This window comes from Mesoplodon mirus (genome assembly GCF_964341445.2).
Source record: "Mesoplodon mirus genome assembly, chromosome: 3".
In the NCBI taxonomy this organism is placed as follows: domain Eukaryota; kingdom Metazoa; phylum Chordata; class Mammalia; order Artiodactyla; family Ziphiidae; genus Mesoplodon; species Mesoplodon mirus.
The window spans coordinates 31,339,633-31,367,479 of record NC_138978.1 but is presented as its reverse complement, the minus strand read 5'-3'; the positions used below and the strand labels follow the sequence as shown (position 1 = coordinate 31,367,479).

At 37.8% G+C, this 27,847-nt stretch overlaps 1 protein-coding gene across 3 annotated transcripts; it reads right to left on the bottom strand.

The window, feature by feature from the left end:
• Positions 1-27,796, bottom strand: ZMYM1 (zinc finger MYM-type containing 1). Of its 3 annotated transcripts, XM_082614554.1 has the most exons (11): positions 27,732-27,770; positions 27,027-27,071; positions 15,379-15,534; positions 14,198-14,270; positions 13,743-13,992; positions 7,350-7,524; positions 7,047-7,259; positions 3,936-4,089; positions 2,912-3,049; positions 2,692-2,729; positions 1-2,337 (listed from the first exon to the last, which is right to left on the bottom strand). In XM_082614554.1, the coding sequence occupies exons 3-11, from the start codon at positions 15,472-15,474 to the stop codon at positions 31-33; spliced, it is 3,444 nt and encodes a 1,147-aa protein (XP_082470680.1). In that variant the 5' UTR covers positions 15,475-15,534; positions 27,027-27,071; positions 27,732-27,770; the 3' UTR covers positions 1-30. The 3 variants fall into 3 exon arrangements, with proteins under 3 accessions (XP_082470680.1, XP_082470682.1, XP_082470681.1); XM_082614556.1 differs by lacking the exon at positions 27,027-27,071 and having other exon boundaries at positions 27,732-27,796; XM_082614555.1 differs by lacking the exon at positions 7,047-7,259 and having other exon boundaries at positions 27,732-27,769.
• Between the last annotated feature and the right edge of the window lie 51 nt (positions 27,797-27,847).

Genomic DNA, 27,847 nt, shown 5'->3' with positions numbered 1-27,847 from the left:
TTCTTTCAGGTAAATTCAAGTTAGCAAGTTTTATATTTCTTTCACCTGTAGGATAAACTTTTCCACAGTTCCACTGAGTCTTTCAGGTTCCATCAGTTTATTTACCAATTCCTGCTCAACAGCCATTAGGGCTAAGCCACTAAGCCTTTCTTGTCCCCTGGTATGACATAAATATGTTTTAAGACGAGACAGTGTAGAAAATGAATTTTCAACACTTGCTGAAGTAACTGGCCAAGACAAAGCAATATATAATAGCATTGATATGCAAGGAATATTATTGTGAAGACCATGCTGAATAAACAAATGGCCAAGATTGCTGAAGCTGATGCAATCATAATCTAGGACAAAGTTGAGCTTTGCATATTGCCGATAAAATCTAAGTTCTGGGATGATGTCTGCATCAAGTTTATAAAATTCTTGGACATCTTTAGCTGTTGCTTCATTTAACGGTTCATTCCATTTAAGTAACAGTTCTGAAATCTGCTTCATTTTACAATAATCAAACTCTGAAAAACACAATTTTAAATTCTGTAATATAGTATCCAAGCCTTGGTAATAAATATTAATTTTATATTGCTCTTCTGTTGAGGTAGGAAAAAACATATTGTCTGAATTGCTAGGATCTATTGTTTTCTGAATTTTTCTTCTTTTCTGAAATGAAGGCCTTTCAACTTCAAAACCTTTACAGGTTATTTTTTGACATACTTCCTCTGCTCCATCCCAGATAGTTTTGAAATAAGTATCATTTCTTTCAGATGATAAACATTCCAAAATTGCTTCTATTTTTGAAGACAAAGAAAAAATGTCTATGGTTTCACTTTGAAGCTCTTTGGAAAGAATTCCTGTAACACTTAGTACTCGATAAAGAAATTTCAAACAAAAGATAAATTCAAATTTGGAAACCAATGCCAACAAATCACTCAATTCATCAGCTAAACTTGTGTTTGAAGAATGGCTTGATAGAACTTCCAGTGTTTCAATAACCTCTGGAAGACCCTCAATCACAGATAGTAACGTACGATCATGGACTGTCCAACATGATTGTGATGTATGTTTCTTGCATGTTTTGTTTTGACTTAGCTTATAAATGTTTTGAAAATTTACAGACATTTCCCCATGAATAGTGTTGAACAAGGAACTGAGAGTATTTAGAGCACTTCGGAGCTCTTTTACTTCTTTGCAAAACCTAATCACTGCTAAATCCAAAAAATGTGCGTAACAATGCAGGTATAAAGCTCTTGGCTCTTCCTTCTTGAATTCTGCTGCAATTTTATTAAATTTTCCCCTCCAGTTACTGGTGCTATCATAGGCCTGGCCTCGTATTTTATCCAAATCAACTCCAATTTGCTGCAGGTAAGTTTTAATACTCCTGTGTAAGTTGGTCCCAGTCATCTCTTCAACATCTATGAAGCCCAAAAATCTTTCTTTAATTAATATAGCCTTTGATGTTTTCTGTGGGTATCTTACACAAACTGAGAATTGTCCTTTAGTGGCACTATCAGTTGTTTCATCACATATTATTGAAAAAGCTGAGGAGACATTGATCTCATTTACAATATCTTGTAACATTTCAGTCTTTATTATTTCAATAATATCATTTTGAACTTGTGTACTATTGTAGAAGTCAACTTGTGAATTTGTAAGTCGAAATATTTCTTCTCCTTTATCTTTTGCTCGGATTTCTAAGAATTCTAAAAAATTGCCTTTATTCACAGATGAAACAGACTGGTCATTTTCTCTTAAGAGTAAACACTGCTTTCCAAGAAATAAAATATTTTCAATTATAAGCTTTAGGTACTTTTTATTTCCCTCAATCTGTTTTGAATGATTAGATAAACTGTCATTAACGGCTTCATCACAAAACTGGTATTCCCTCCAAAATTGCAATGACTTTGAATGCATTTCACTTTTTTCATGCTTTCTGAATTTTTCCAGAGTTTTTTTCCAATTGGAAATTCCTTGGGCTGCAAATGACTCTCCTCCATAGCTAAATTTTTTTTGGCAGAACAACTGACACGAATAACAGAATATCACATCCTTTTTAATACTGTTTTCTAATTGCTGAAAATTTGAACACCAAGATTTTTTAATACTTCGTGATTTACCTTTAACTTTTTGTACTCTGGATGTAAATTTTGGGTGACGTAGTCCATCGCTTATTTTCATGGATTTCATACTGTTTGTAGCATCTTGGTTTGACACATGATCTTTTTGTACTTCTATACTGGAGCCAGTTGTATGCTGACTGAGTACTGATGAAGATGGTGAAAGGCTTGGCTGTTCCACATTACTATTAACAACACCATTACTTGATTCACTGGGTGAAGTCTTAGAAATCTTGGGAGAAAATGACAAAATAACATTTTTTTGAACAGTTTTCAAATAATCAATTAAAATATCGAACATATCCATTCTAATAACAAAAAAATCAATGGGTGAGTTACAGTATGAGCTCCACTAGGGGGAAACATTAACAATTATTTATAACTTAGTATTCTTATTAATAATTTCAAGTCAAACTTGAGATTTGGGAAACTGAACATGAATAACAAAAGGTGTTTATTGCTCTACATTTTTTAGCTCTATGATCAAATCAGGAATGAATATGCTCAAATATACATGTGCACAATATGTTTAAAAATATAAAGCTTAAAAAAGACAGTAGCAAAAACAATTAAGAATAAAACTTACATCCTCAACGACATTTGCTGTTACTGAAGAAACTGTACCTGTTAAAATAAAGCATAAATTGTAGATCTTATACCATAATCTATAAAATAGCATCATTAACTATATAATTGCTTATTTCATATTAGGCAACCAAAAGAAAACTTAAAGACAGATTCTATATTCTAATCAAGTATGGCAAAACAGTGTATATGTCAAACAACGTCACATCATCAATTTTTACCTTGTAATACATCAGAGTTCATGACAGGCAGGGCTTCACGAGTATCTGCCAATGACACTATATTGCTTATAACTGGAGTTGTATCTTTCTTTGGAGAAAGGAGATCTGTTGAAGCATCATGCACCATGGAAACATTTACTGATAAAAATTAAAAGATATCTTATAAACCAGGCAGAATCAATCAATCAGAAAGCACTGTTTAATTACAAGTGTTTCAATGAATAACGCAAATATCTATCAATAATTGCTTTAAGTATTAGTGGGTATTGGAGTAATTTTTATTAGGGCTTAGGAATATCCAGGTTCTTTAGGATAAGATTAATATCAACATTAAACGGATAATTTACATTTCCCATCATTTTATATCTTTTACCTTTGCACGCAGTTTATCAGTCCTTCCATACTATTTGCTTGAACTGTCAAGCAAATCTTTACTGTGAAATTACCCATGAAGAACATTGCTACAGAATCTCCTAATGGGTATCATTTCTAACCATTCCAGGATTCATAAACTCAATATGAATGGGGCTGAGTTGGTGTCTAAGCTAGTATTAAAGAGATTTCTATAATAAGCCAGTCTGCATGATGCACAAGCCCCAGGGGAATCATTCATTCCACCATCTATGAAATTAGCACCACTGGTCCTATATGAGGCTCTTTGATAGAATACACAGTCGGCTCTGGATTCTCTGTCCCTTTCTATTAGTGAACATCAAAGTATTTCCGACTAGCTCTACTCCATGTGAAAAATGTAATTAATAGCCTTGTTTTTACAAAGCAGGGCTAACTAGAAGATTCTATATTCTAATATGGCAATCTTTACAAATAAATATTAAATCGCTGGTGATGAAGTAGCCTTCCTTTTATGCAAAAATACCGGAAACAGTTCTTTGAAACAAGTTTTAGATTGTTTTGACTTTTAAGTCAGTTTAAGTTAGAAATGAATCAAGGTTATAAATTAAAGGAAAGCAGTAATATTCTTCAACAGTTACTAAATCTCTGGTAACTGCTAAAAAAATAGTACCTGTAGAAGATTCCATCTTAGCTTTACTGTAAGCAGAGAAACAATGAACAGAGCAGAAAAGCTCTGTCTTCCCCGAGTCATTGGTAGTCTCAATCATTTCGTCTGAGGGTTTCAATGATTTGCAAAGAACAGATGTAAGTGTTTTGGCTGGTTTCTGTTAGAGAGTAAAATAATATTCATATTCCTGGTATATGACATATGCTCACAACCACTGCTTAGTTGAAATATTATAATAACAATGAAGTCATATTTTTGCACTTTCATAAAAACCAGAAAAAAGGCACTTATAGATTGTAATGACTAAAATGAAGGAAACCGATCAATCTATTAGGTAACTATTTGTATTATTTGTCAGGTATATTAATAGCTGTAACAATACATATGCAAGCAATGAAGAAAGTGGTCATAAAAGATGTTCATCAATCCAGGCAACTAAAGCCAACTGGACAAATGAACAAAAGTCTTATAATTACAGATCTATCTTTAATGCCAACTTGGGCATCAACTAAGGAAAGCCTTTTACTGGTGCTAAGGAGGAGCCAGAAAAGGGTGCCTAACACACATTACAAGATGCTGTGGGAAACACTGTTTTTCTAGCCTAACTTCATGGTGAAAATTCAAGCATGTTGTAAGAAAGCAGCACACAAGCAGTAAGAGGTACAGAACGTAGTGCATTCTGTAAGCAGTAAGGTTGCAAAGGAAAAGGATAGAAAATGGGGAGGTTCACCAGCTACTCTTTCTGGTGAAACGGGAGCCATCATTCCTGAACTTAATACTAAGTTAACACTAATGACAATGATGAAATGGAACAGCTTTTAGGGGTACAAAGTGCAAAGACAAATGAAAGTATCTTACACAGATTTTCTTTTTCTGTGAAAGAATGGGATATTGGCAAAGGAACAATGAAACAAAAAGTAGAGTGTAATTTTGAAAATTACTATTTTTGTCCCTTATTAGTAGGAATTTTCATATTTTACGAAATATAACAACTCACCAATATTTACATTAACCAACAATAGTGGTATAATTTATAACTAATTACTACTCATGTGGGAAAGCTAATACTTAACTAATGTACTCTAGTAAGAAGATGTGGCCAGGGACTTCCCTGGTGGCACAGTGGTTGAGAAGATGCACAAAACATTAATACCTATCAATATTTAAAGTATCCCTGTATGTTGACCCAGAAATTTATACTTATAAGAATTTTGGGGGCTTCCCTGGTGGTGCAGTGGTTAAGAATCCGCCTGCCAAATGCAGGGGACACAGTTCAAGCCCTGGTTTGGGAAGATCCCACATGCCGCAGAGCAACTAAGCCCACAAGCCACAAGTACTGAGCCCGTGTGCCGCAACTACTGAAGCCCACATGCCTAGAGCCCACGCTCTGCAACAAGAGAAGCCACCACGATGAGAAGCCCGCACACCACAACATGCAGTGAGTAGCCCCCGCTCGCTGTAACTAGAGAAAGCCCACACGTGGCAATGAAGACCCAACACAGCAATAAATAAATAAATAAATAAATAAATAAATAGATAGATAGATAGATAGATAGATAGATAAAGAATTTAAAAAAAGATGTGGCCAAAATAATTACAATTATACCAATCAACTTTTTAAAATAAAAAGCCACCCCATTTTTGCAGTTTTGGATTCATAGGTTTGAGTGCTTTACTAATTTTTTTTTTTTTTTTTTGGCCACGCTGTGTGGCTTGCAGGATCCTAGTTCCCTGACCAGGGACTGAACCCAGGCCCTTGTCAGTAAAAGCGCAGAGTCCCAACCACTGGACCACTGGGGAATCTAATTCTTGATTACAGTTCACTAACAATGTGGATTTTCTACATTATCACAATCACACAATATCTTAAATGCAGCAGGGCATAGTGTTAGGTGGTGCTTCTTAACTCATCTAGCCAAATAAGCCATGCCCCATCACATATGCTGAATAACTGAGTACTCAAATACAGGCTCTTAAAAACAGGAGAAGGTTCTATTTATTGAGTGTGAGGGGTAAAGAAAGAAAAGGAACGGCATTAACTGCTTTCAGACAAAGGGTTCTATGCTCTCTATTCTCCCATTTCTGGTCCCAAGCCGGGTACTCTCATGGTGTGGGCATTCTGTCATTGAAAAGCTGTGGCTCACAAATGACCTATTTGAACTGTGGCTTGTCAAGACTCCCATCTTCACTTGCTTGTTTTTTTTTTTTTTTTTGCGGTACGCGGGCCTCTCACTGTTGTGGCCTCTCCCGTTGCGAAGCACAGGCTCCGGACGCGCAGGCTCAGTGGCCATGGCTCACGGGCCCAGCCGCTCCGCGACATGTGGGATCTTCCCGGACCGGGGCACGAACCCGCGTCCCCTGCATCGGCAGGTGGACTCTCTACCACTGCGCCACCAGGGAAGCCCCAGTTGCTTGTTTTTAAGGAAGAATTTATAGGGATACAACTGGGTCTCAAAGCATCACCTGAACGAGCAAGACATGCGACAGTCCACCTCATGAAAGGAGCTCAGACCACTATTGTGTTCAGCTCACTTAGTCCTGCAAAGCAGGGCCAGCTTCTCTGCTCTCAGAGCCACCCATCCAAGGCTCTCCTATCAGAAATAGGGGATTATTTCTCATTGGTTTATTGCCTACTAGGACTCCTGATTCAGAAAAAAGCGTGTGACATTCTTGATTCATCTTAACCTTGCTTAGGTGTAAGAATTAAATACATGGAATTAAAAATAAAAAACATTTCTGTGGTTGAGTCCTACTGACCAATAGACTATTGTTATGTTTGTTATCTAACTTATAAATAAGCTTCCCTCTGATTGCCTTTTCTTCAAGACAAGATGATCACCCTGAGGTTCTTTAGGAAAATCTCCATGCAGCATTTATCATGAATTGTTATGTGAAAAACAACTGTCGGAAGTCTTTTATATCATCTCCTTCATCATCTTGCCAATGAAAAATATTCCCAATGGTACTAAAATCTATACCGCCAGTTTCCTAAAGTGGAAACATTCACAAGCCAACTAATGGAAGGAATTCAATCTTCCATTTTTCATTTGAGTCTTATGCAATCAAATTCAAATGGAGTGGTCCTCACTTTATGCAACAGATCTTTATTCATACCTGCTTATATGCTGTAATACTCTTTGAACTATTAAAGTAATGAGACTGTGCTTCCATGTGAAGTATATGGAACAGACTAGAGCTAGTGGAACAGTAAGCTCCACAGTTCTCACAACAGTTCATGATGAGGTTGTTAGCAGAGTGAAACTTTGAAAAACAGGCATTACTGCAAAGACTACGTTTCATGTTCTGGTATTTTACTTCATACTGAATCTAGGATTTAAAAAAAAGACTTAGTAAAAACTCTTGATATTTAAGCAGAATAATCAGAGTCCCTCAAGGTTAAGAAATATTGCAACTTACAACAGTAGTCTTCTGACACATGCTGCACTTGGCTGGAATGCTATTAGTACATATGGTATCAAATGGTTTTCTTTTTTCTTCATATGATGAAAGACAAGATTGGCTGCAAAAAGTTTTGCTAGTGGTAGTATCTTCCAGCTGGATACTGATCACATCCTTTAGATTTAAAATGTCTCTAAAAATAAATAACAAGGGCACCATTAAACTCTTTTACCACAATTATTTCTTTCTTTTCATAAGCTAAATCACTCCCTTAAATAACCCTCTCCCCTATTGTTTCATTTACCTGAAGAACTGTGAAATAGTAGGAACATCAGCCTTGAAATAAGAAAACGTGAATTTGGTATCTAGTTCTATCACTTACATTAAGTAACAGTGATTAAGTCATTTATATTACCTAAATGTTAATTTCTTCATCTATAACGTTAAGGATTATAAACACATCTGATAGTACAGTTTGAGGATTACCTTGCCTGTATTAGTTGGTGCTAGTGATTACAGAATGATGATGAGAAATCACATATTCATACCTGACAAACTTTGGAATCTACAAGACAGAGGATTTAGAAGTTTGGTCTACAAATTCCTGGGGATTCTCCAGATACTTTCAGGAGGTACACAGGATCAAAACTATTTTCATAATATTAACATGTTATTTGCTTTTTTCACTGTGTTGACACTTGAACGGATGGTGCAAAAGCAACGGTGGGCCCCTACAATTCCACTCCTAGGTATATACCCCAAAGAACTAAAAAAAAGTACTCAAAAAAGTACATATACACAAGGGTTCCTAACAGTTACAACAGATAGCAACAGCCTAAATGTTCATCAACAAATGAATGGATAAACAAATTGTGGTATATTATTCGGCTATAAAAAAAAAAAGAATGAAGTACTGATACACATGCCACAACATGAATGAATCTTGAAAACACTATGCTAAGGGAAAGAAGCCAGACATAAAAGGTCACATGTTGTGATTCCGTTTATATAAAATATTCATAATAGATAAATCCATAGATAGAATGCAGACTGGTTGTTGCCAGGGGTTGAGGGGAGTGAAGATAGGGGAATGGGGAGAAACTCCTTAATAGATAAGGCATTTTACTTTGGGATGATGGAAATGTTTTGGAACTAGATAGAGGTGGTAGGTGTACAATACTGTGAATGTACTAAATGGTACTGCAATGGTTTTTGTTATATGAATTTCACCTCAATAAATCGGGAGGAAAAAAAAAAAGCGATGGTGGGTAAAACTGCCAGAGCCTTATTTAGCATAAATCAAGGCAGTGACACCAAAAGGTACCAGTATTTGCGCTATTCACAACGATGAATTTGTTGTAAGTTATTTACTTTATTAAAACTCAATCCTTCAGTACATCTTTTTAATATTCTGTGAGATGAAATGGGACGTAGGCATAAATTATTTCTCCTGCACACCAAAGTATGATGGTTGTTTCAAGGAAAATCTCATGTAGGAATGTTAAGAGTTAAAACCTGAGTTAGGGGACCTCCCTGGTGGCATAGTGGTTAAGAATCTGACTGCCAGTATAGGGGACATGGGTTCGAGCCCTGGTCCGGGAAGATCCCACATGCTGCGGAGCAACTAAGTCCGTGCGCCACAACTACTGAGCCTGTGCTCCAGAACCTACATGCCACAGCTACTGAAGCCCAAGTGCCTAGAGCCTGTGCTCCGCAACAAGAGAAGCCACCGCAACGAGAAGCCCCCGAGTGGCCCCTGCTCGCCACAACTAGAGAAAGCCCACGCACAGCAACAAAGACCCAACGCAGCCATAAATAAACAAACAAACAAACAAATAAATGAGTTAGCTACTTTTTTCATGGAATACCTATTTACTTCAAAGAATGACTATCAGGGAAACTATTAACCAGAAGTAGGTATCTGGCAGATATTTTCTCAAAAATGAATAAAGTAAGACTGTTACCCTCAAGGAAAACAACTGGCAGTAGTTATTGCCAATGATAAAATATGAGCTTTCACTGAAAATTAGAATTTTGGAAAACCTCCAGTTTGATAGCTTCCTAATATGTAGACTTTCTTGGTGAGATTAGTGATTTGGTTTTAAAAAAATGTGATTTTTAAAATAATGCATAATGAAACACGACAACATTTAGATCTGCATACCTCAGGGAATCAATATTTTCCAAATGATGATAGCATGAAGCAAAAATCAGCTGTGGGTAAAAGAACCATTCAAAGTACAAATAGACCAATAAATTTTAACGTGACGGTACAAAAAATTCATTGATATGGCTTCAGATTCCACCTTGTAACTAACCTTTAAGAAACTGTAGTATCCTTTAAGGAAACTGTAGTATCAAAGAACATCCACAATTATATGAAATGCTATTAAAACACTCCTCCCTTTTCCAAATACTTATTTGTAAGGTCAGCTTTTCTTCAGACTTCAACCAAAACAACATTTTATAACCAAGTGAATGCAGAAGCAGATATGAGAACCTGGCCAGACAGTAAAGCAGTTTGCAAAACTAATAAAACAGTGCTCACTAAATTTTTCTTAAAACTTCTCCTAAATGTTAAAAAACGCTATTATTCAAAAAAAAAATTTAGGCCAACATGCAGAGTTTATTACTTTTAAATGAGTTAATAGTTAAAAATTCCTCCTCTTTTTTTTTTTTTTTTTTGTGGTACGCGGGCCTCTCACTGTTGTGGCCTCTCCCGTTGCGGAGCACAGGCTCCGGATGCACAGGCTCAGCGGCCATGGCTCATGGGCCTAGCCGCTCCACGGCATGTGGGATCTTCCCGGAACAGGGCACGAACCCATGTTCCCTGCATCGGCAGGCAGGCGGACTCTCAACCACTGCGCCACCAGGGAAGCCCTCTCAGTTTTAATTTCTAACACAATATATGTATAGGTAGATGTAAGCTACATAAACTAAAGCTCTTTGGGTCTTCAAAAAATTTTAAGATTGTAAAGGGGTCCAGAAACCAGAAAATGTGAGAACTGCTACTACAGGAAATACCAAGATATCTGGCTACCTAGATCCCTCAGAATATCAATCTTTCAGGATAATAGTTTTCCAGATGAAATACTCCTGAAATCAACCCTATTTTAAACCTCAATATTTACAAATTTTTAGTGTACAAATCTTCCTTGACTTACAATGGGGTTATGTCCAGATAAACCCATCTTAAATTGAAAATATCATAAGTCAAAGACGCATTTAATACACCTAACCTATAGAACACCATAGCTTAGCCTAGTCTACCTTAAAGGTGCTCAGAACACTTACCTTAGCTTACATTTGGGTAAAATCATCTAACACAAAGCTTATTTTATAATAAAGTGATGAACATATTGCATGGTTTGTTGAATATGGTACTGAACATGAAAAACAGAATGGTTGTACAGAATGATTTTAAGTGTATGGGTTGTTTACCCTTGTGATCACGTGGCTGACTGGGAGCTGGGGCTCACTGCTGCTGCCCGGCATCATGAGAATATCATACTGCATACTATCATACTAGCCCAGCTAAAGAACAAAATTCAAAATTCGAAGTAGGTTTCTACTGAATGTGTATCGCTTTAGCACCACTGTAAAGTCAAAAAATCATTATGTAGAACAATTGTATGTTAGGGACTATCTATACTATAATCTTTCTGCCTCCTTAAACAGCACCAAAATAACAGGTTAATTTTCAGTATCACAACACCAGTCATTTTACTGGCTTAAGATGTAGCTCTACATGCAGTATCCGAGTTGTGGCAAAGTTTTTTCTAGGATTCACTGTGTGCCAAGCAGTGTTTAGGCCTTGGGGACATAAAAATGAGTATAATCTGGTCCCTAATGTCAAGAGGTTCATAGTCTAACTGCAGCATTATCAATTCTTTAATAACATTAATTTTACAATCAATGTTTTGGGAGTTATGAACACTATGGAAACACAGACCATGGAACAATTATCTGGGTGGCTGGGGGGAATAAGAGGAAGGAATGGTATGGGAATAGACAAAGGGTACAGATATTTGAGGCAGACCTTTAAGACAGCAAGAAATTAGCCAGATGGGAAGGAAGGCAGAAGAAATAGCACTGGCAGAAGCACTGAAGTCTGAAAATGCTCATTGGCTTTTACTGCTAATAGCATACTAGATTGCTAGCTTCTAATCTACTAAGGCCTTATTTAAAGAAAAAAAAATCAAAAATGAATTTTGTTAAAAGTGCCTAAAATTAGCTTAACCAAAGGCTGAGCATAGGTCTGAACAACTTTCCTACAAATAAGTGTTACATCATTAGTGCATGGGCCTATTTTAAACTCCACTAATTTCTTTCAGGATCTCTGGTTAGCTTCAGTTGGGATACAGAAGTACAGAAATACACTTAAATACATAGCTCTCAAAAGAAGAGTCTTATCTTTCTAACAAGATTTAAAATGTCATTTGCAAAGTTATCTTTCATTTGGTTCATGAAACAGAATAAAAACTACATTGACTCTAACACAACATTGTAAATCAACTATACTTCAATTTTAAAAAAACCTATAGCAACTCAGAACAGATTTAAAATCACTGCTATTAAAAAAAAACCTCATCAAAAACCTCAACTGATAATTAGCTAAAATCTTGAGAACTACATAACTAATACAAGAGGCTAATGAATATACAGTAAAAAGTTCTGAAAACAGTAAAGGTTACTCTGAACAATGGACAGCCTCTCGCAGCCTACACATCACTGTACCACCTTTTCACCAACCTATAAAATAGTATTTTCTATCAAAACATTTTTATTCCAAAGGAAGTAAAACTTATTCCATGTTTCGTTCATATTGGATTTCTTTGCCTTAGAGAATAACTTACACACTAAATCTTTCCTGCTTCAGCCTTTTCAATCTGTCTGGGAGCTCCGCTGAAGATGTATAATGGGTAAACTCCAAACACAGCAACATGATACTTTTAACTTCTCAGAGCCTCAGTTTCCTCAAAACCAAAAGAAAATATTTGGACTGGATGATCTCTAAGGTCCCTTCCAGTTTTATGATTCTGCAGAGAAAGAAAGCATGCTGAAGAGAGTGCCATACAGCCCACGGCAAAAAAGAAAAAGGACAAAGTATAGTGTTAAAGGGTTTACAAAGCACAAAAGAAAAGTAAGTAGAGTTCTGGGGAGGAAGACTTGAAGCAAGGGTTAACTCCTGAAGCAGCAGCCAAATGAGGAGCTGAAGCAACCAATATAAAGGGTATGTGAGTTTGTTAACAGAATAATAGCGATAGCCAACATTTACTGGGTTCTTATTACATGCAAATATTGTTCTGATCACTTAAATGTATTATTTAATGATCAAAATTCTTACGTACATTTAACAAAATAGATGGGAATACTAAAAAAGAAGTTCTCAATGCTTTTTGAACTTTAGCACGTATATGAATCATTTGGGGATAAATGTAGTTCTGATTCAATAGGCCTGGGTGACACCTGAGATTCTGCATTTTTAACAAGCTCCCAAATGATGATGCTGATATAGTTGCTCAGGGATCACATAGAGTAGCAAAATGTAAATTGAGGAAGCAAGATTCAAATTGTGGCAATCTGATTCCAAAACAAGATATTATTCGAAAGGAATTTATATTTACTGGCAAAATTGGTAGCCTATGCATTTTCTTGTTCTGGAACAAAGACATTTAAAACTTTACACTAGCATTTAATGAGTACTAACAAACCAGAATTATAATACTATGGGACTCTCAAAGCACTGATCCTTTAGACATCTTAGTGTAGTGTTCAAAGTTCTGGACATTACGAAATCACTACTACTTCCTTTCTTCTCATCTAAATTGCTTTACATATGTAAAAAAAAGTCAGCAAAAAAGATCCCAATAATAGTTCACAGAAAACGTAAAAAGATTACATACATACATCTATGTTTACCTAAGGCTATTCAATTTTTCAAAAGAATTAAACTACTTCACTTGCCATTACAAGAGAAACATTATATAACTTTACACCTTGGAAGGTCAAAAAAGTAACTGTTATATGATTAAATTTTTAGTAGGTTGCTCACTATACAGTTAAATGATAAAATATAATGGGCACGCAATAACCCCACATACAGAGAATTTCAAATGAAAAGAATAGGAAAATAAGTTTCAGAAGTCATTATTTAAAGGTGAAGAGAAACACAGCTCCTATCATTTTAATTTCTGGCAATCTCTTGACAAAAAAACAAAACTATTTCTGAAGAATCTATTAGAGGAACTAAAAGCAGAAGTAGCTTCTTTTACCTAAACCAAGGTGATTACTTCTTCAGAAAAAACAACAAACAAACAAACAAATAAAAACACGCAGAAAATTACAACCAAGATTCTGATCAAGATCTATGTAGGGAAGTAAAAGAGGCCATAATTTAAAATTACATACTTTGAGCAGTTTGAACAAGTTCTCTTCGGAAGAGCTGGTGAATTGAGAGATGAAATGTATTCAGTGATGCACAGTGTGGAGCAGAAAAGCTGAGTAGACCCTTTCCTCTGATAAGCAGTTTGCCCCTTTTGAAGGATTTTTTTACAGCCACAACAGGAAACCTGAATAGCTGTGGTTGAAACTGAGGGAAGCATCTTATTCATGCCAGATGATGCCAGAGAAAGCTGAATGCCTGTAGTCATCTGAGAAGCTATGAACACAAAACAGGAAGGAAAAAAATTAGTATTTACATAAAATTAAGTATGCATTCTTCCATTATCTTATAGAGGTTACTTCTCTTGGACTTGAAACCCAAAACAATCAATGCACTATTCAAAGGCATTCTAAAAAAGTAGAATAAACTGGCTATCACATTGGTCAGAATAAATATGATATAACTTAAGTAATTCTATTACCATTGTCTGAAAACGTAGTGTTTATTTTCAGGTCATTCTCCTGAGTTTTGGGCTGTTGGGCTGGACAATACTCCTAAAAAAGAGTTGAAAAATAATGAAAATGACCAATCAATAGAAAATGATATATTATGCTCAAGTCTGTTCAGTGAATTGCATAATTGAATTGAACCATGGCACATAAGTAAGCACTACCCTTTTGGTGACCTTTGACTGATAACACCCATCAATTACTACAATATTTTCTACTGTACCTAGATACGACTTTATAAATTTTTGTTAACACAGTCCCTCACCAGCTACTACAAAAAGAGAGTAAACATACTCAATAATGATACCTATTTTCCCTTCTTGTTCTGATCACTAATAGCTAATTGTCTTCATAAAGTCCTTAAAACACAAAATTGTTAGGTTAGGCTGAATGAGTCTTACGAAGGAGGATTTTTTTCAGAGCAGCAGGCAATCTACCTAAACTTGATCTATGTCTTTGAATGTCCACGGGCTGAAGGAGCAACGGGTACTTCCTAGATGGACAATATTCCCATTGTCACCAACTCAATGGGAGTCATACTCTTACTTGGTATTGATTTATTTTAGCTATTTCTAAACAGAATACTAGAAATTAATTAAAAATGAAATGACTTTTCATTTCACTATAAATTTCAGCTGGTTCATATATAAACATTCTAAGGAAATTTGGCCCTACTTACAAAACACTCACAGCTTGATTCAGTTTTTCCTTTATATGTTCTTTAGCATTTGACAAGGATAAGGATAAATATGAAACTAATTTGGATAAACAAATAATAAAAAAGATTCTAAGAATTTAAAATGCACTAAATAATTCTAATACTTAACAGAGACAGCAGCATAAAAACATGTAACTAGTTACTTGTATTGTTTCAAGTTAAGAAAAATGAACACAAAAATGTGTTAACCTCAGTTAGGCCCATAATACCCTAAGCAATCCTTTTATCAACCCCCAACCCCATTTCCAAACAGTCCAACCTTCTCTCATATTCTTGCATATGCTCACTACAGCACTTACTGTACACCCTGTTATTATTTGGTCAACTGCTTTGGGGAAGGAATTAAGATTTTCAACTGATAAAGCAGCATCTGCATAACTAAAATTTATAGTTAAATGCTACTCTAGAAAATAGAAAATAAGGTAAAATATTTACCTGGGCATTGTCAGGTTCTGCCTTAATTTCATCTAGCCTCCTCAGTTGTGGTGCCACTGCCTTGTCACATTCACCCTCTGTTGTTGATTCTTTCATCTTACTATCTGATGCAAAGAAATCCTCCAGTTTTTTTCTTGGAGAACAGTATCCAGATTCCTAAAATAAATACGAACTGATAAAGAGTCTGACTTTTATTTTATTTATTTATTTATTTTGGCTGCGTTGGGTCTTTGTTGCTGCATGCAGGCTTTCTCTCTAGTTGCGGTGAATGGGGGCTACTCTTTTTTGTGGTGTGCGGGCTGCTCGTTGCGGTGGCTTCTCTTGTTGCGTATCATGGGCTCTAGGTGTGTGGGCTTCAGTAGTTGTGGTGCGCGGGCTCAGCAGTTGTGGCTTGAGGGCTCTAGAGAGCAGGCCCAGTAGTTGTGGCGCACAGGCTTAGTTGGCTCTGTAGCATGTGGTATCTTTCTGGACCAGGGATTGAACCTGTGTCCCCTGCATTGGCAGGTGGATTCTTAACCACTGCACCACCAGGGAAGTCTCAAGAATCTGATTTTTAAACGTTAGTCCCTTCAAATACAGTAATTTTCTGGAAGCACAAAACATATTTCACAACGCTAGCTTCCTTCCCTCATCCATTACTCCCCAATATAGCTTTGCTTTCTACACTTCTCCAGTATATAAACCTTTATGCTTTTTTCTTGCATAGAGACTAGTCTCTATTTCTATTCCCTCAGGTCTCCTCTTCCCCTCCTTATTGGTTTCTCTCATAGAATCATTTAAATACATTCAAAAATTTCTAAAGCTACTGCCCTCCCTCTGACTGTTCCTTCACTTGCCTTTGAAATTCTCTCCTTCCTTGACTTTTTTTTTTTTTTTAAAGACAAAGGATTTCTTTTATTTATTTTCTTTATGTGTTTGGCTGCGTTGGGTCTTAGTTGTGGCATGCATGGGTCTTTGTTGAGGCTGCAGGATCTTTCACTGCGGTGCGGGCTCTTTGTTGTGGCACACAGGCTCCAGAGCACATGGGCTCTGTAGTTCGTGGCACGCGGGCTCTCTCCTTGAGGCACGCAAGCTCAGTACTTGTGGTGCATGAGCTTAGTTGCCCCGCAGCACGTGGGATCTTAGTTCCCCAACCAGGGATCCAACCCATGTCTCGTGCATTGGAAGGCAGATTCTTTACCAATGGACCACCAGGGAAGTCCCTCTCCTTCCTTGACTCTTAAGACTCCAAGACCTATTTCTTCTCCTACCTCTTTGCCAGTCTTTTTCTCAAACATTTATTTCACCTGCTTCTGAATATCTGTGTTCCTCCAAAGCACAATTCCTCAGGACTCTTCTTGCTTGCTCTATGAGCACAACCTGGGATTCAACTATCATCTATAGGCTATTTTTCCCCTACATACCTGAGCTCTAGCCCATATACCCAATTGCCTATTAAATATCTCCACTTGTATGTTCCACAGGTCCCTCAAATCCAGGAGATTTAAAATCATATTCTTATATTATCCACATAAACCTGCTTTACACATGTTCCCTTTCTTGGGAAATGGCACTATAGTATATACTCAATTTCCCAAGCCAGAAATCTAGGGACAGTCCTAAATGCCTCTTCTCCCACACCAAATTACATCAAATATACCTTCTAATTATGTCTTGAAGCTATTTTCCCATTATACTTAATGCCTACCCCCCCCCCATCAACGGATTCCTTTTTGGTAAATAGTGTTAAGAAGAAACAACAAGCCCAAGCTGGACTTAACTGTGCTAAGCCCCGCCAAGACTTATGGATAATACCTAACAGAACTGTAGTTTCAGCCTCTCCAAGGAGTGGAATTTTAAGCCAATCAGTTTAATTTCCTGGTCAGCAGTAGTGAGGTAATCTGCCCAAGACCCCCTGCTTTCCCCTAAGGGAAGGTGACCCTGTCTAAACTAGTCCACTCTTTTAGCTTTCTTGTCCTACCCTCTTTCTGCCTATAAAAACGTTCCATCTTGTACAGTTCCTTGAGTGCCCTGCTATTTACTAGATGGGATACTGCCAGATTCATGAATAAAGTCAGTTAGATATTCAAATTTACTGAGTTGAAATTTTCTTTTTTCTTTTTAAACAACAGCTAAGGACTTCCCTGGTGGCGCAGTGGTTAAGAATCCGCCTGCCAATGCAGGGGACATGGGTTCGAGCCCTGGTCCGGGAAGATACCACATGCTGCAGAGTAACTAAGCCCGTGCGCTACAACTACTGAGCTGTGTTCTAGAGCGCGCTAGCCACAACTACTGAGCTCGTGTGCCACAACTACCGAAACATGTGCGCCTAGAGCCGGTGCTCCGCAACAAAGAGAAGCCACCGCAATGAGAAGCCCACATACCGTAACGAAGAGTAGACCCCACTGCAACTAGAGAAAGCCTGCACGCAATGAAGACCCAATGCAGCCAAACAAACAAACAAAAAACTGTAAAAAAACCCCCCAAAACAATAGCTAAAATCCAAAATCAATATAAAAGATTGCTGTGCATTCAAGCTTAAAAAAGAATTCCATTTTATAACTTTTGAGGAACTACAGGAGCCTTTGATTGTGTAAGCAGATAGCTCAGGGGGTCCCTGGAGAAAGAGAACCAGGAATGGCTTTCCTGACATAAGAGAACCCATTTTGGCCTAAGCCATTTTGTGATCCAAGCCTGGCCTCAATGCTTACCCTTGAACAGGTCTCAGTAATTAATGATCTTGAGGGAATGCAGAAACAAGGGAGGAGCAGTCAAAAAACAACAGTGCAGCCTTGGGGCAAGGGTCCTGGTTCCTCAAGGGAATAATAATATATGTTTCAGTTCTGCAGGAACTAAGGCTCCCACCCAGGTGGAGGATGGAAAGATGATGCTGAGCCTCCAGACTCCAATCAACTAAAGCTTGGACTCTGTCAACCTTTCCCCCAATTCTATGCTGAATTCTCCTCTGCTCAAGTCCCTTCATGAACAGGCATGTACCCTTAGCTTAAACTTCCCCAATTTTGCTGTTGGGGAGATACTGCTTTGGTAAAGATCTCCAGTGTTCTCCTTATTTGCTGCAAGTAATAATAAATAAATCCTTCCTTCTCCAGATCTTTGGCTTGGTTGTGTCTACTGGCTTGACGCCCACCAAGAGGCAAACCCAGTTTTCAGGTAACAATTGTGCAGCCCCAAGGCCTCTTCTCTCAAGGACAGACTGGTTCCTTGTGTTCTTCTTTTTCCTTAACTGAGGTCTATTTTCCATTTTTCTTGTAGCTGCCACCTCCAATTCTAAATCCTTTGGAACTCTTCCCCTTCCTGCAATCCTAACTTGGCTGCAGAGGACAAGTCTCCTGGATTCCTCTTACATCACCTCCAAGAGAAAAGGATACTCTTTTTAAAAAAGGGCTTTACAACTAATAATTATGGAGGGTAGGAGATAAGTAAAACAGATATGGTTAAGTTAAAGTTCTTACTGGAGTAACTCCAGGTCTGTGGTTTTATTCTGAGTTAGTACGTTGAAAACCCCCAAGTTCTGTAATTGTCTTTTATTTTTGAGGTTGGGACTCGGCCACTCAACTCACTGATCTTTAACTCAGCTCTTACTGAAAGCCCCTGTCGACTTAAAAAATGCACAACATAAGAGTTGCGAGTTAAGTTTTATTTGGGGCAAAATGAGGACTATAGCCCAGGGAGACAGCATTTCAGATAGTTCTGAGAAACTGCTCCAAAGAGGTAGGGGGGAAGGTCAGTATATATGTGACTTTGGTGAAGGGGGAGTACATTTCTGCTAGTCACGAGGAGCAGTCATCACCATGAAGGATTTTAGTGCTTTTCTAGATATGAGGAGATAACAAGAATTGGGCTCATAAAATCGGCTCCTGAAAATATCTAACTATCTGAAGACCTGTTCTGCCTGTTTTTCCCAGAGCACAGAGGGCCTCATTTCTGCTCTCCACCCTGAACTCCTTTCAGGGGGTGTTGAAAGTCAGCAGCTGCAGCAGCACATGATTTAATCCTCGTAGAGGTCGATGGCAAGTGCCAACGGCAAGTGCTAATTTGTAGTTGATATTCCTATCCCAAGGCAGAAAATTAAATAAGGCCTGACTGTGAAGTGCAATAAAAGCTCATATAGTCTCTGCTCAACCCATTTGAGCGTTACATACAACCAGCAAAGCAAAACTCACTGGAAGGGCCTCCCTGGTGGCGCAGTGGTTGAGAGTCCGCCTGCCGATGCAGGGGATACGGGTTCGTGCCCCGGTCTGGGAGGATCCCATATGCCGCGGAGCGGCTGGGCCCGTGAGCCATGGCCTCTGGGCCTGCGCGTCCGGAGCCTGTGCTCCGCAACGGGAGAGGCCACAACAGTGAGAGGCCCGCATACCGCAAAAAAAAAAAAAAAAAAAAAAAAAAAAAAAAACCTCACTGGAAATTAACTACTAGATTGTATATTCCCTTCACCTGAAAGTAAATATGCTATGTAAGTCTAAAGATCAATTAAAAATAAAACATATAGGAATCCCTTCATACATGTCAGTCATCACACAGGCAAAGAATAGAAAGTACCCTGAAAGTGTAATCAATCTAAAATATATTTCTGGGACTTCCCTGGTGGTCCAGTGGCTAAGACTCTGCACTCCCAATGCAGGGGGCTGGGTTGGATCCCTGGTCAGGGAACTAGATCCCACATGCCACAACTAAGAGTTCACATGCTGCAACTAAGAGTTGGCATGCTGCAACTAAACATCCCACGTGCCACAACTAAAAGATCCTGCAGGCCACGACGAAGATCCTGCACCCGGCAATGAAGAGCCTGCGTGCTGCAACTAACACCTGGCACAGCCAAATAAATAAATAAATAAATAAAGTATAAAAAAAGGCAGAGCAGTTAAATATTAAAATATATATATATATACTTCTGAGGTAGAGGAAAATGGTATATACCATTTCTTTAGCTACTAAAAAACCAAAAAGAGCAAAAGACATATACGAATGACGAATTCATTACTTCCTTTTTCAATACAATGAACAAAGGAGTAAAATAAGTCCTAGAGACTTCTTTTTAACATAGTCCCACCCATCTTCCCCAACTGGGGCTAAACTATATATGCTGGAGACTACTAGTCATCATAGGATAAATATCTTTCTGCTAGTTAGTACTACTTGTTAATAAGTAATTTAAAACATTTTAATTTAAACCAAAGAGGGATATATCATGGAGCAGAAAACAAAATTCACATGTTTTTAAAGGAAAACATGAGTATCAGAAAGAGAAAGTTAAAAAAAAAATCTCATTCAAAATCATGTCAGAAACTCCCACAAAAGCTTAAGGAATAAATTTATACTAGGAAGTAAAAGACCAATACACTGAAAATGATATAACATTGATAAAAGAAACTACACATGATTCAAAGAAATGGAAAGATATCCCATACTCTTAGATTGAAAGAATTAATATTGTTAAAATGGCCATACGACCTAAAGCAATCTACAGATTTAATGTAATCCCTATCAAAACACCCATGACACTTTTCACAGAAGTAGAACAAATAATCCTAAAATTTATAGGGAACCATAAAAGACAAAGAACAAAGCCAGAGGCATAATGCTTCCAGATTTCAGACGATACTACAAATCTACAGTTATCAAAACAGCATGGTATTGGCACAAAAATAGACATACAGATCAACGGAACATAATAGAGAGCCCAGAAATAAACCCACACACCTATGGTCAATTAATTTATGACGAAGGAGGCAAGAAAATACAATGGAGAAAAGACAGTCTTTTCAGCAACTGGTGTTGGGAAAGCTGGACAGTTATATGTAAATCAATGAAATTAGAACACTCCCTCACACCGCAAACAAAAATAAACTCAAAATGGTTTAAAGACCTAAATATAAGATGCCGTAAAACTCCTAGAAAGGAACAAAGGCAAAACATTTTCTGACATAAATCATAACCGTATTTTCTTAGATCAGTCTCCCAAGGCAAAACAAATAAAAGCAAAAATAAACGGGACCTCATCAAAAGCTTTGGCACAGCAGAGGAAACAATCAACAAAACAAAAAGACAACCTACAGAATGGGAGAAAATATTTGCAAATGATGTGACCGACAAGGCCTTAACTTCCAACATATAAAAACAGGTCATACAACTCAATATCAAAACCCCCAAACAACCCAATCAAAGAATGGGCAGAAGACCTAAATAGACATTTCTCCAAAGAAGACATACAGATAGCCAACAGGCACATGAAAAGATGCTCAACATTATTAGAGAAATGCAAATCAAAACTACAGTGAGGTATCACCTCACACCAGTCAGAATGGCCATCATCAAAAAGTCTACAAATAATAAATGCAGGAGAGGGTGTGGAGGAAAGGGAACTCTCCTGCACTTTAGTGGGAATGTAAATTGGTGCAGGCACTATGGAGCAGAGTATGGAAGTTCCTTAAAAAACTAAAAATAAGGGGGCTTCCCTGGTGGCGCAGTGGTTTAGAGTCTGCCTGCTGATGCAGGGGACACGGGTTCGTGCCCCGGTCCGGGAAGATCCCACATGCCATGGAGTGGCTGGGCCCGTGAGCCATGGCCGCTGAGCCTGCGCGTCCAGAGCCTGTGCTCTGCAACGGGAGAGGCCACAGCAGTGAGAGGCCCATGTACCGCAAAAAAAAAAAAAAAAAAAAAAAAAAAAAAAAAAAAAAAAAAGCTAAAAATGGGGCTTCCCTGGTGGCGCAGTGGTTAAGGATCCGCCTGCCAATGCAGGGGACACGGGTTCGAGGCATGGTCCGGGAAGATCCCACATGCCATGGAGCAACTAAGCCCATGCACCACAACTACTGAGTCTGCACTCTAGAGCCCACGAGCCACAGCTACTGAGCCTGTGAGCCACAACTACTGAAGCTCGTGCGCCTAGAGCCCGTGCTCCTCAACAAGAGAAGCCACCACAAAGAGAAGCCTGCGCACCCAATGAAAAGTAGCCCCTGCTTGCTGCCACTAGAGAAAGCCGGCGCACAGCAACAAAGACCCAACACAGGGAAAAATAAATAAAATAAATAAATTAATTTAAAAAACCACTAAAAATAGAGCTACCATATGATCCAGCAATTCCACTTCCAGGCATATATCAGGAAAAGATGAAAACTCTGATTCAAAAACATACATGCATCCCAATGTTCACAGCAGCACTATTTACAATAGCCAAGATACAGAAACAACCCAAGTGCCCATTAACAGTTGCCTGGGTTAAGAAGATAAGTATATATATACAATGGAATATTATTAAGCCATAAAAAAGAATGAAACATTGCCATTTGCAGCAACAAGGATGGACCTAGAGAATATCATACTAAGTGAAGTAAGTCACTCAAAGACAAATATTGTATGATATCACTTATATGTGGAATCTAAAAAGTAATACAAATAAGTTTATACACAAAATAGAAACAAACTTACACAGACACAGAAAACAAACTTAGTTACCAAAAGGAAAGGGGGAGGGGGAGGGGGAGGGATAAATTAGGAGTATGGGATTAACAAATACAAACCTCTATACATAAAATAGATAAGCAACAAGGATTTACTGTATAGCACAGTAAATATATATATATTCAATTATCTTGTAATAACCTATAATGGAAAATAATCTGAAGAAATATATATATAACTGAATCACTCTGCTGTACATCTGAAACTAACACAATATTGTAAATCAACTATACTTCAATAAAACAAACAAAAACCCTTGAGACTGCAAAGAAATTGCAAGCTATTAGCAGTTACTTCTAGACACACAGACAGACCTCCAGACGGAATGTATACACTTTCCTCCTGGAAAATTAGTACAATATTGCATACATAAACCTGTCGATGAAAAATTAATCAATTGTCAATCTAAGAAAGAGAGAATTTCCCTCCCCACTATACTTGTGCTCTTACTGTTCTACTTGCAAAGTTATTTCTGCCTATTCAAATTCTACTCAGCTTCTAAACCAACTCAGCTCTAGATTTTATCAAATTGGCAAGAATTAAAAATAAGATATGCCTAGATAAGATAAATCTAGGCATAACAGAATAGCTTTTAGTATGCTAAATTCTTCCACTGGAAACAATTATAAAATTAACAGGCTTTACCTCTGAGGGCACCTTCCAGGATAAAGGAAAATGCCCAAGCAGAGAATAGCAGCATAGTGAGCTAAGGAGACAGGAGTTCTGGGTGCCTAAGTAGTTGGAACTCAAGAGGCACAATCTGGGACGAAAGAACCTCAGAGAAATAAGCCCCCAAATTTGCACACAAATATTCCCCTCCTCCACTTACTAGCTAACTCTTAAACTGCACATCTACAGAGCAAGACTCCAAAAAACCTAGCAGAAAGCAGCAGTTGGGAGGCTAAAAGATATTACAGTAGCTTTGCAAAGCTAAGAACAGTTGAAATTTAAGCCCAGCTAAGGAAGAGGGGACTTGGTAAAGATGTGGACTTTCAGCTGAGACTCCAGGAGGCCAAGCCCTAAGAGTAAGGGCCACAACCCAGGAGAAAAGACTACTTCCTAGAAGAAAGGGCAAACCTAAATAGATCAGCCCTAATTAATGCCTAACAGAATCCCTCAACAGGATCAATGTAATCTGCTAGTACTATCTGCACACTTAAATGAACTGCAGTCCTCTCTGGAGGAGTCTCTCAAAATTTTCACCCACAATGTCCAGAATAAAAATGTATGAGCAAACTCCCCCCAACCCCCCAACAAACAAAACTGAAGGGACTTCCCTGGTGGCGCAGTGGTTAAGACTCTGTGCTCCTAATGCAGGGGGCCCGGGTTCGATCCCTGGTCAGGGAACTAGATCACACATGCATGTCACAACTAAGAGTTCGCATGCTGCAACTAAGAGTTCGCATGCCGCAACTAGGGAGCCCGCCTGCCACAACTAAGACCCAGCACAACCAAATAAATAATTTAATCAAACAAAACAAAACTAAAAACCAAGGGGAAAAAAGACAACAGAAACAGACCCACAGTGTGACTCATTGATGTTAGCAGGCAAGAACTTTGATGTGTTTAAGAAAATACAGAAAAAGATGGAGAAGTTCAGCAGAATCCTGGAATTCAATTTTTTAAAAAATTGTGGGAATTTGAGAATTGGAAAGTAAAACAGGGAAATTAAGATTTCAACAGATGAATTTAATATCAAATTAGTGAACTAGAAGACAGGTTAGTAGAAAGTAGTCAGACTGATACATAAAAGGATACAAATAATATAAGCAACATGTGGGAAATGTGGGAAATAGCAACATGGTCTGACACACATGTAAACTGAGCCTGAGAATAAGAGAAAACAGGCAATGAAACAGGAGCAACATTTAAAGAAATACTGGCTGGACAATTCCCCAAAATGAACAAAAATTTCAAACCACACGAATTCAAGAGGTTCTGTGAATAAAAATAAGATAAACATAAGGAAAAGACAACTCTGCACATCACAGTCACACTGGTGAAAACCAAAGATAAAAAGAAAATCTTACAGGCAGCTAGAAAAAAAGGACATTAACATACAGGGTAACAAAAATAAGAATGAAGGCTATCTTGTCAGAAACAATGAAGGCCAGAGGCCAATGCAATAACTTTAAAATGCTGGGGGGAAAAAGACTATCTAAAATTCTATAGTCAGTAAAAACATCCTTCAAAAATAAAAGCGAAATAAGGGCATTTTCAGATAAATGAAAATGGTGAAAATTTATCACTAGCAAAACTACACTGTAGAAATGCTAAAGGGAATTCTTTAAGCTCAAGTGAAATACTCAATGGAAATTAGGCATAAAAACTGGAAAGGAAAAACTAAACAAATTGTCTTTATTTGTAGACAGCATGATTGTGTATACAGTAATCTCTAAGGAATCTCCTCTTCCTCTCCCCAACCCCAATAAAAACTACTAGAAGAAGTGAATTTAGCAGGATCATAGGCTAATTCAAGGTCAGTATTTTAAAATTTCCTCTCTCATCACTTCTCGTCACCATTGTACTAGAGTTTCTAGCCAGGTTAATAATACAAGAAAAAAAAAGTAAAATCGTCATTACTTATAGATGACATGTTGTGTACATAGAAAATCCAAAAGGACTTCCAAATAACTACTTAAATTATTAAGTAAATTTAGCAAGGTCAATACTTAAAAAAATCAATTATATTTCTTTGTAGTAGAACAATTAGAAATTAAAAAATTTAAAATAACTATTTTCTATAGTGTCATAAAACATCAAATATTGTAATAAATCTAATGAAATACGTCAAGATCTCTAGACTGAAAACAAAACAATGCTGAGAGAAATAAAGTAAGATCTAAATAAATGGAGAGAGACAGCGACTGACTCAATATTAAGTCAGTTTTCCCCAAACTGAGCTACAGATCAAAATCCCAGCAGTTTTTGTTGAACCTGCAAGATGATCATAATGTACATAAAATGTATACACAACCTCGAATAGGCACTAGAGTCTCAAAAAAGAAAAAATTTGAGGACTTACTAAAAAGCTACAGTAGTTAAGATGGTATGGTATGGACACAAGCAAAAATAAAATGAGTAATGTAAGAGTCCAGAAGCAGGTATACTCTTATTTCTTTGCATTACAGCTACTTCTTTACACATTACACTTTCCAAAGATTTGTTTTATTCGTTGAGTTCTGCAAGCTCTTTTACTGGAATGATAGGAAGACTGGAGGCAGAAGACTAAACGCTTCTCAAACCAAACTAAAATGTCCATTTTTAGTTCTGTAGGCAATGGGGAGCCACTACTGATGAAGTGCATAGGTACTGGGGTTATAGAGATAATTACCATGTGCAGACTCTCATAACACTCTGCCTAGCACAATGTAAGCATCTATGAGGTACAAAGCAGAAATGAGGTAAGAGAAGATGGTCAAAGAACTCTTAGAAGGTTAAATTTGAGCTAGGTTTTCAAGTAGATGTCTATGAAGCAATGACGGGGGATGTTCCAGAATTAGGGACAGTATGTGGAAAAACACAAATATATGGGAACTATAAGAAGTGGAGTTACTGATGAAGATAAAATGCAAGACTGCTAGTGGAAGGAAATGAAGTTGGAAAAGCAGATGTGGTTCATATACGGAAAGTCCTTAAATACCAAAAACCTTGAACTTAAGTCTTGTACATCAGTAGCTTTTGGGGTTCAGCAAACACTTCATATTTCTTTAAGTAAAAATTTACTTTAAAAAAACTAATAAAATTATGAGATACACTTAACTGTGTTACATACCAAATGTGAAGTATTTTGGTGACCTCCAAAGCATTAATTTGTGCTAGAATAACAGAGACCTTCAGAAAATAGCTTTTCCTGCCATCAGGGTGAATATAATTCAATGCCTTGTAGCTGTGTCATTGATGAGGAAGTTTACAGCTTTGAACCTATACTTTTTGGGTTCTGAATTGTATATGTCCACTCACAGAAAATCCTAGAAGTGAATTTACTGTTTTAGCAAGGGCATCTACTCCTTTAACTAATACTCTTGCCTCAACCTAAGAGTTAAATGCACAAAGTGTTAGGACGAAATGTAGTTCTTGTTATAAATTTCGGGGGCTTCTTGTCTTATGTATTTGTGATGAGGAATACAAGCTATCGTCAGATGTTATCAGTGATTCAACTCTTAAAGAGAAAATTCTCCACTTACCTACTTTTCAGTCAGTTTAATTTAAAAGTATGATGAGATTGCAACCTGAGAAAGTTAAAAAAGTCACCGTTTGTAAACATTAGTCCATGCAACCAAGATACTTTCGATTCAATCTTGTACACAAAAGCAAAATACTAACATAAAATGACAAAGATTGCACCTTCATCTAATCAAAATTTCAAATCCCATTTCATGACGAACCAAACATTTATAATAATTAAAAAATATCTTTTATTTAAGATCCCATGTACAACTCTCTTTGCAAAAGGAGTTCCATGATTTTTTTTCGGTTTGAAAAAAACTCACTGCTTAACGAGGGAGAGCCACAGGTGTGATCAAAATTATGTTTTAGAAAAGGAGGCCATGGAGAAACACCGAAGGCTGAAGGCAGTTACGGCGCAGGAGCAGAGTAGGCGGCAAGAAACGCAGGAAGCTGAGGGAGAGGGGGGAGCGGGCAGGGGGGGCGGCAAAACGCCCCGACTCTCTGCGGACTAGGTTAAAGGAGACGACAAACACTATCCTGACCCTGAATTCCCGGCCCCCACATGGCGGCATCCGCACGCAGGGCTGAGTCCCTAGAACCCCGGCCCTCCCAAACATTTCATCCTTCCTCCGACTGGCCAAACTCTCCACCCGTCTCTGGTAAAGCACAGAAATAAAGACCGACACTACAAGCGCTTAAGGAGCCTTACTAATTTCTCTCACCGACGGTCGCCGCGCTACGTTTCTCAAAAGAACTTCAACGGGAAACGGTCGCGCAGGCCACACCCCTTCCCCGTCGTGCTCTGCGGCCGAGCATGCGCAGTGCATCCGCCCCACCC

Coding starts and splice junctions, on each gene's coding strand:
- ZMYM1 (XM_082614556.1), bottom strand. CDS start 15,474: ATGAAAGAATCAACAACAGAGGGTGAATGTGACAAGGCAGTGGCACCA. Junction 2,730..2,911: donor GAACTCTGATGTATTACAAG/GTAAAAATTGAT, acceptor TTATTTTAACAG/GTACAGTTTCTTCAGTAACA. Junction 2,338..2,691: donor CAGCAAATGTCGTTGAGGAT/GTAAGTTTTATT, acceptor TTTTCTCCCAAG/ATTTCTAAGACTTCACCCAG.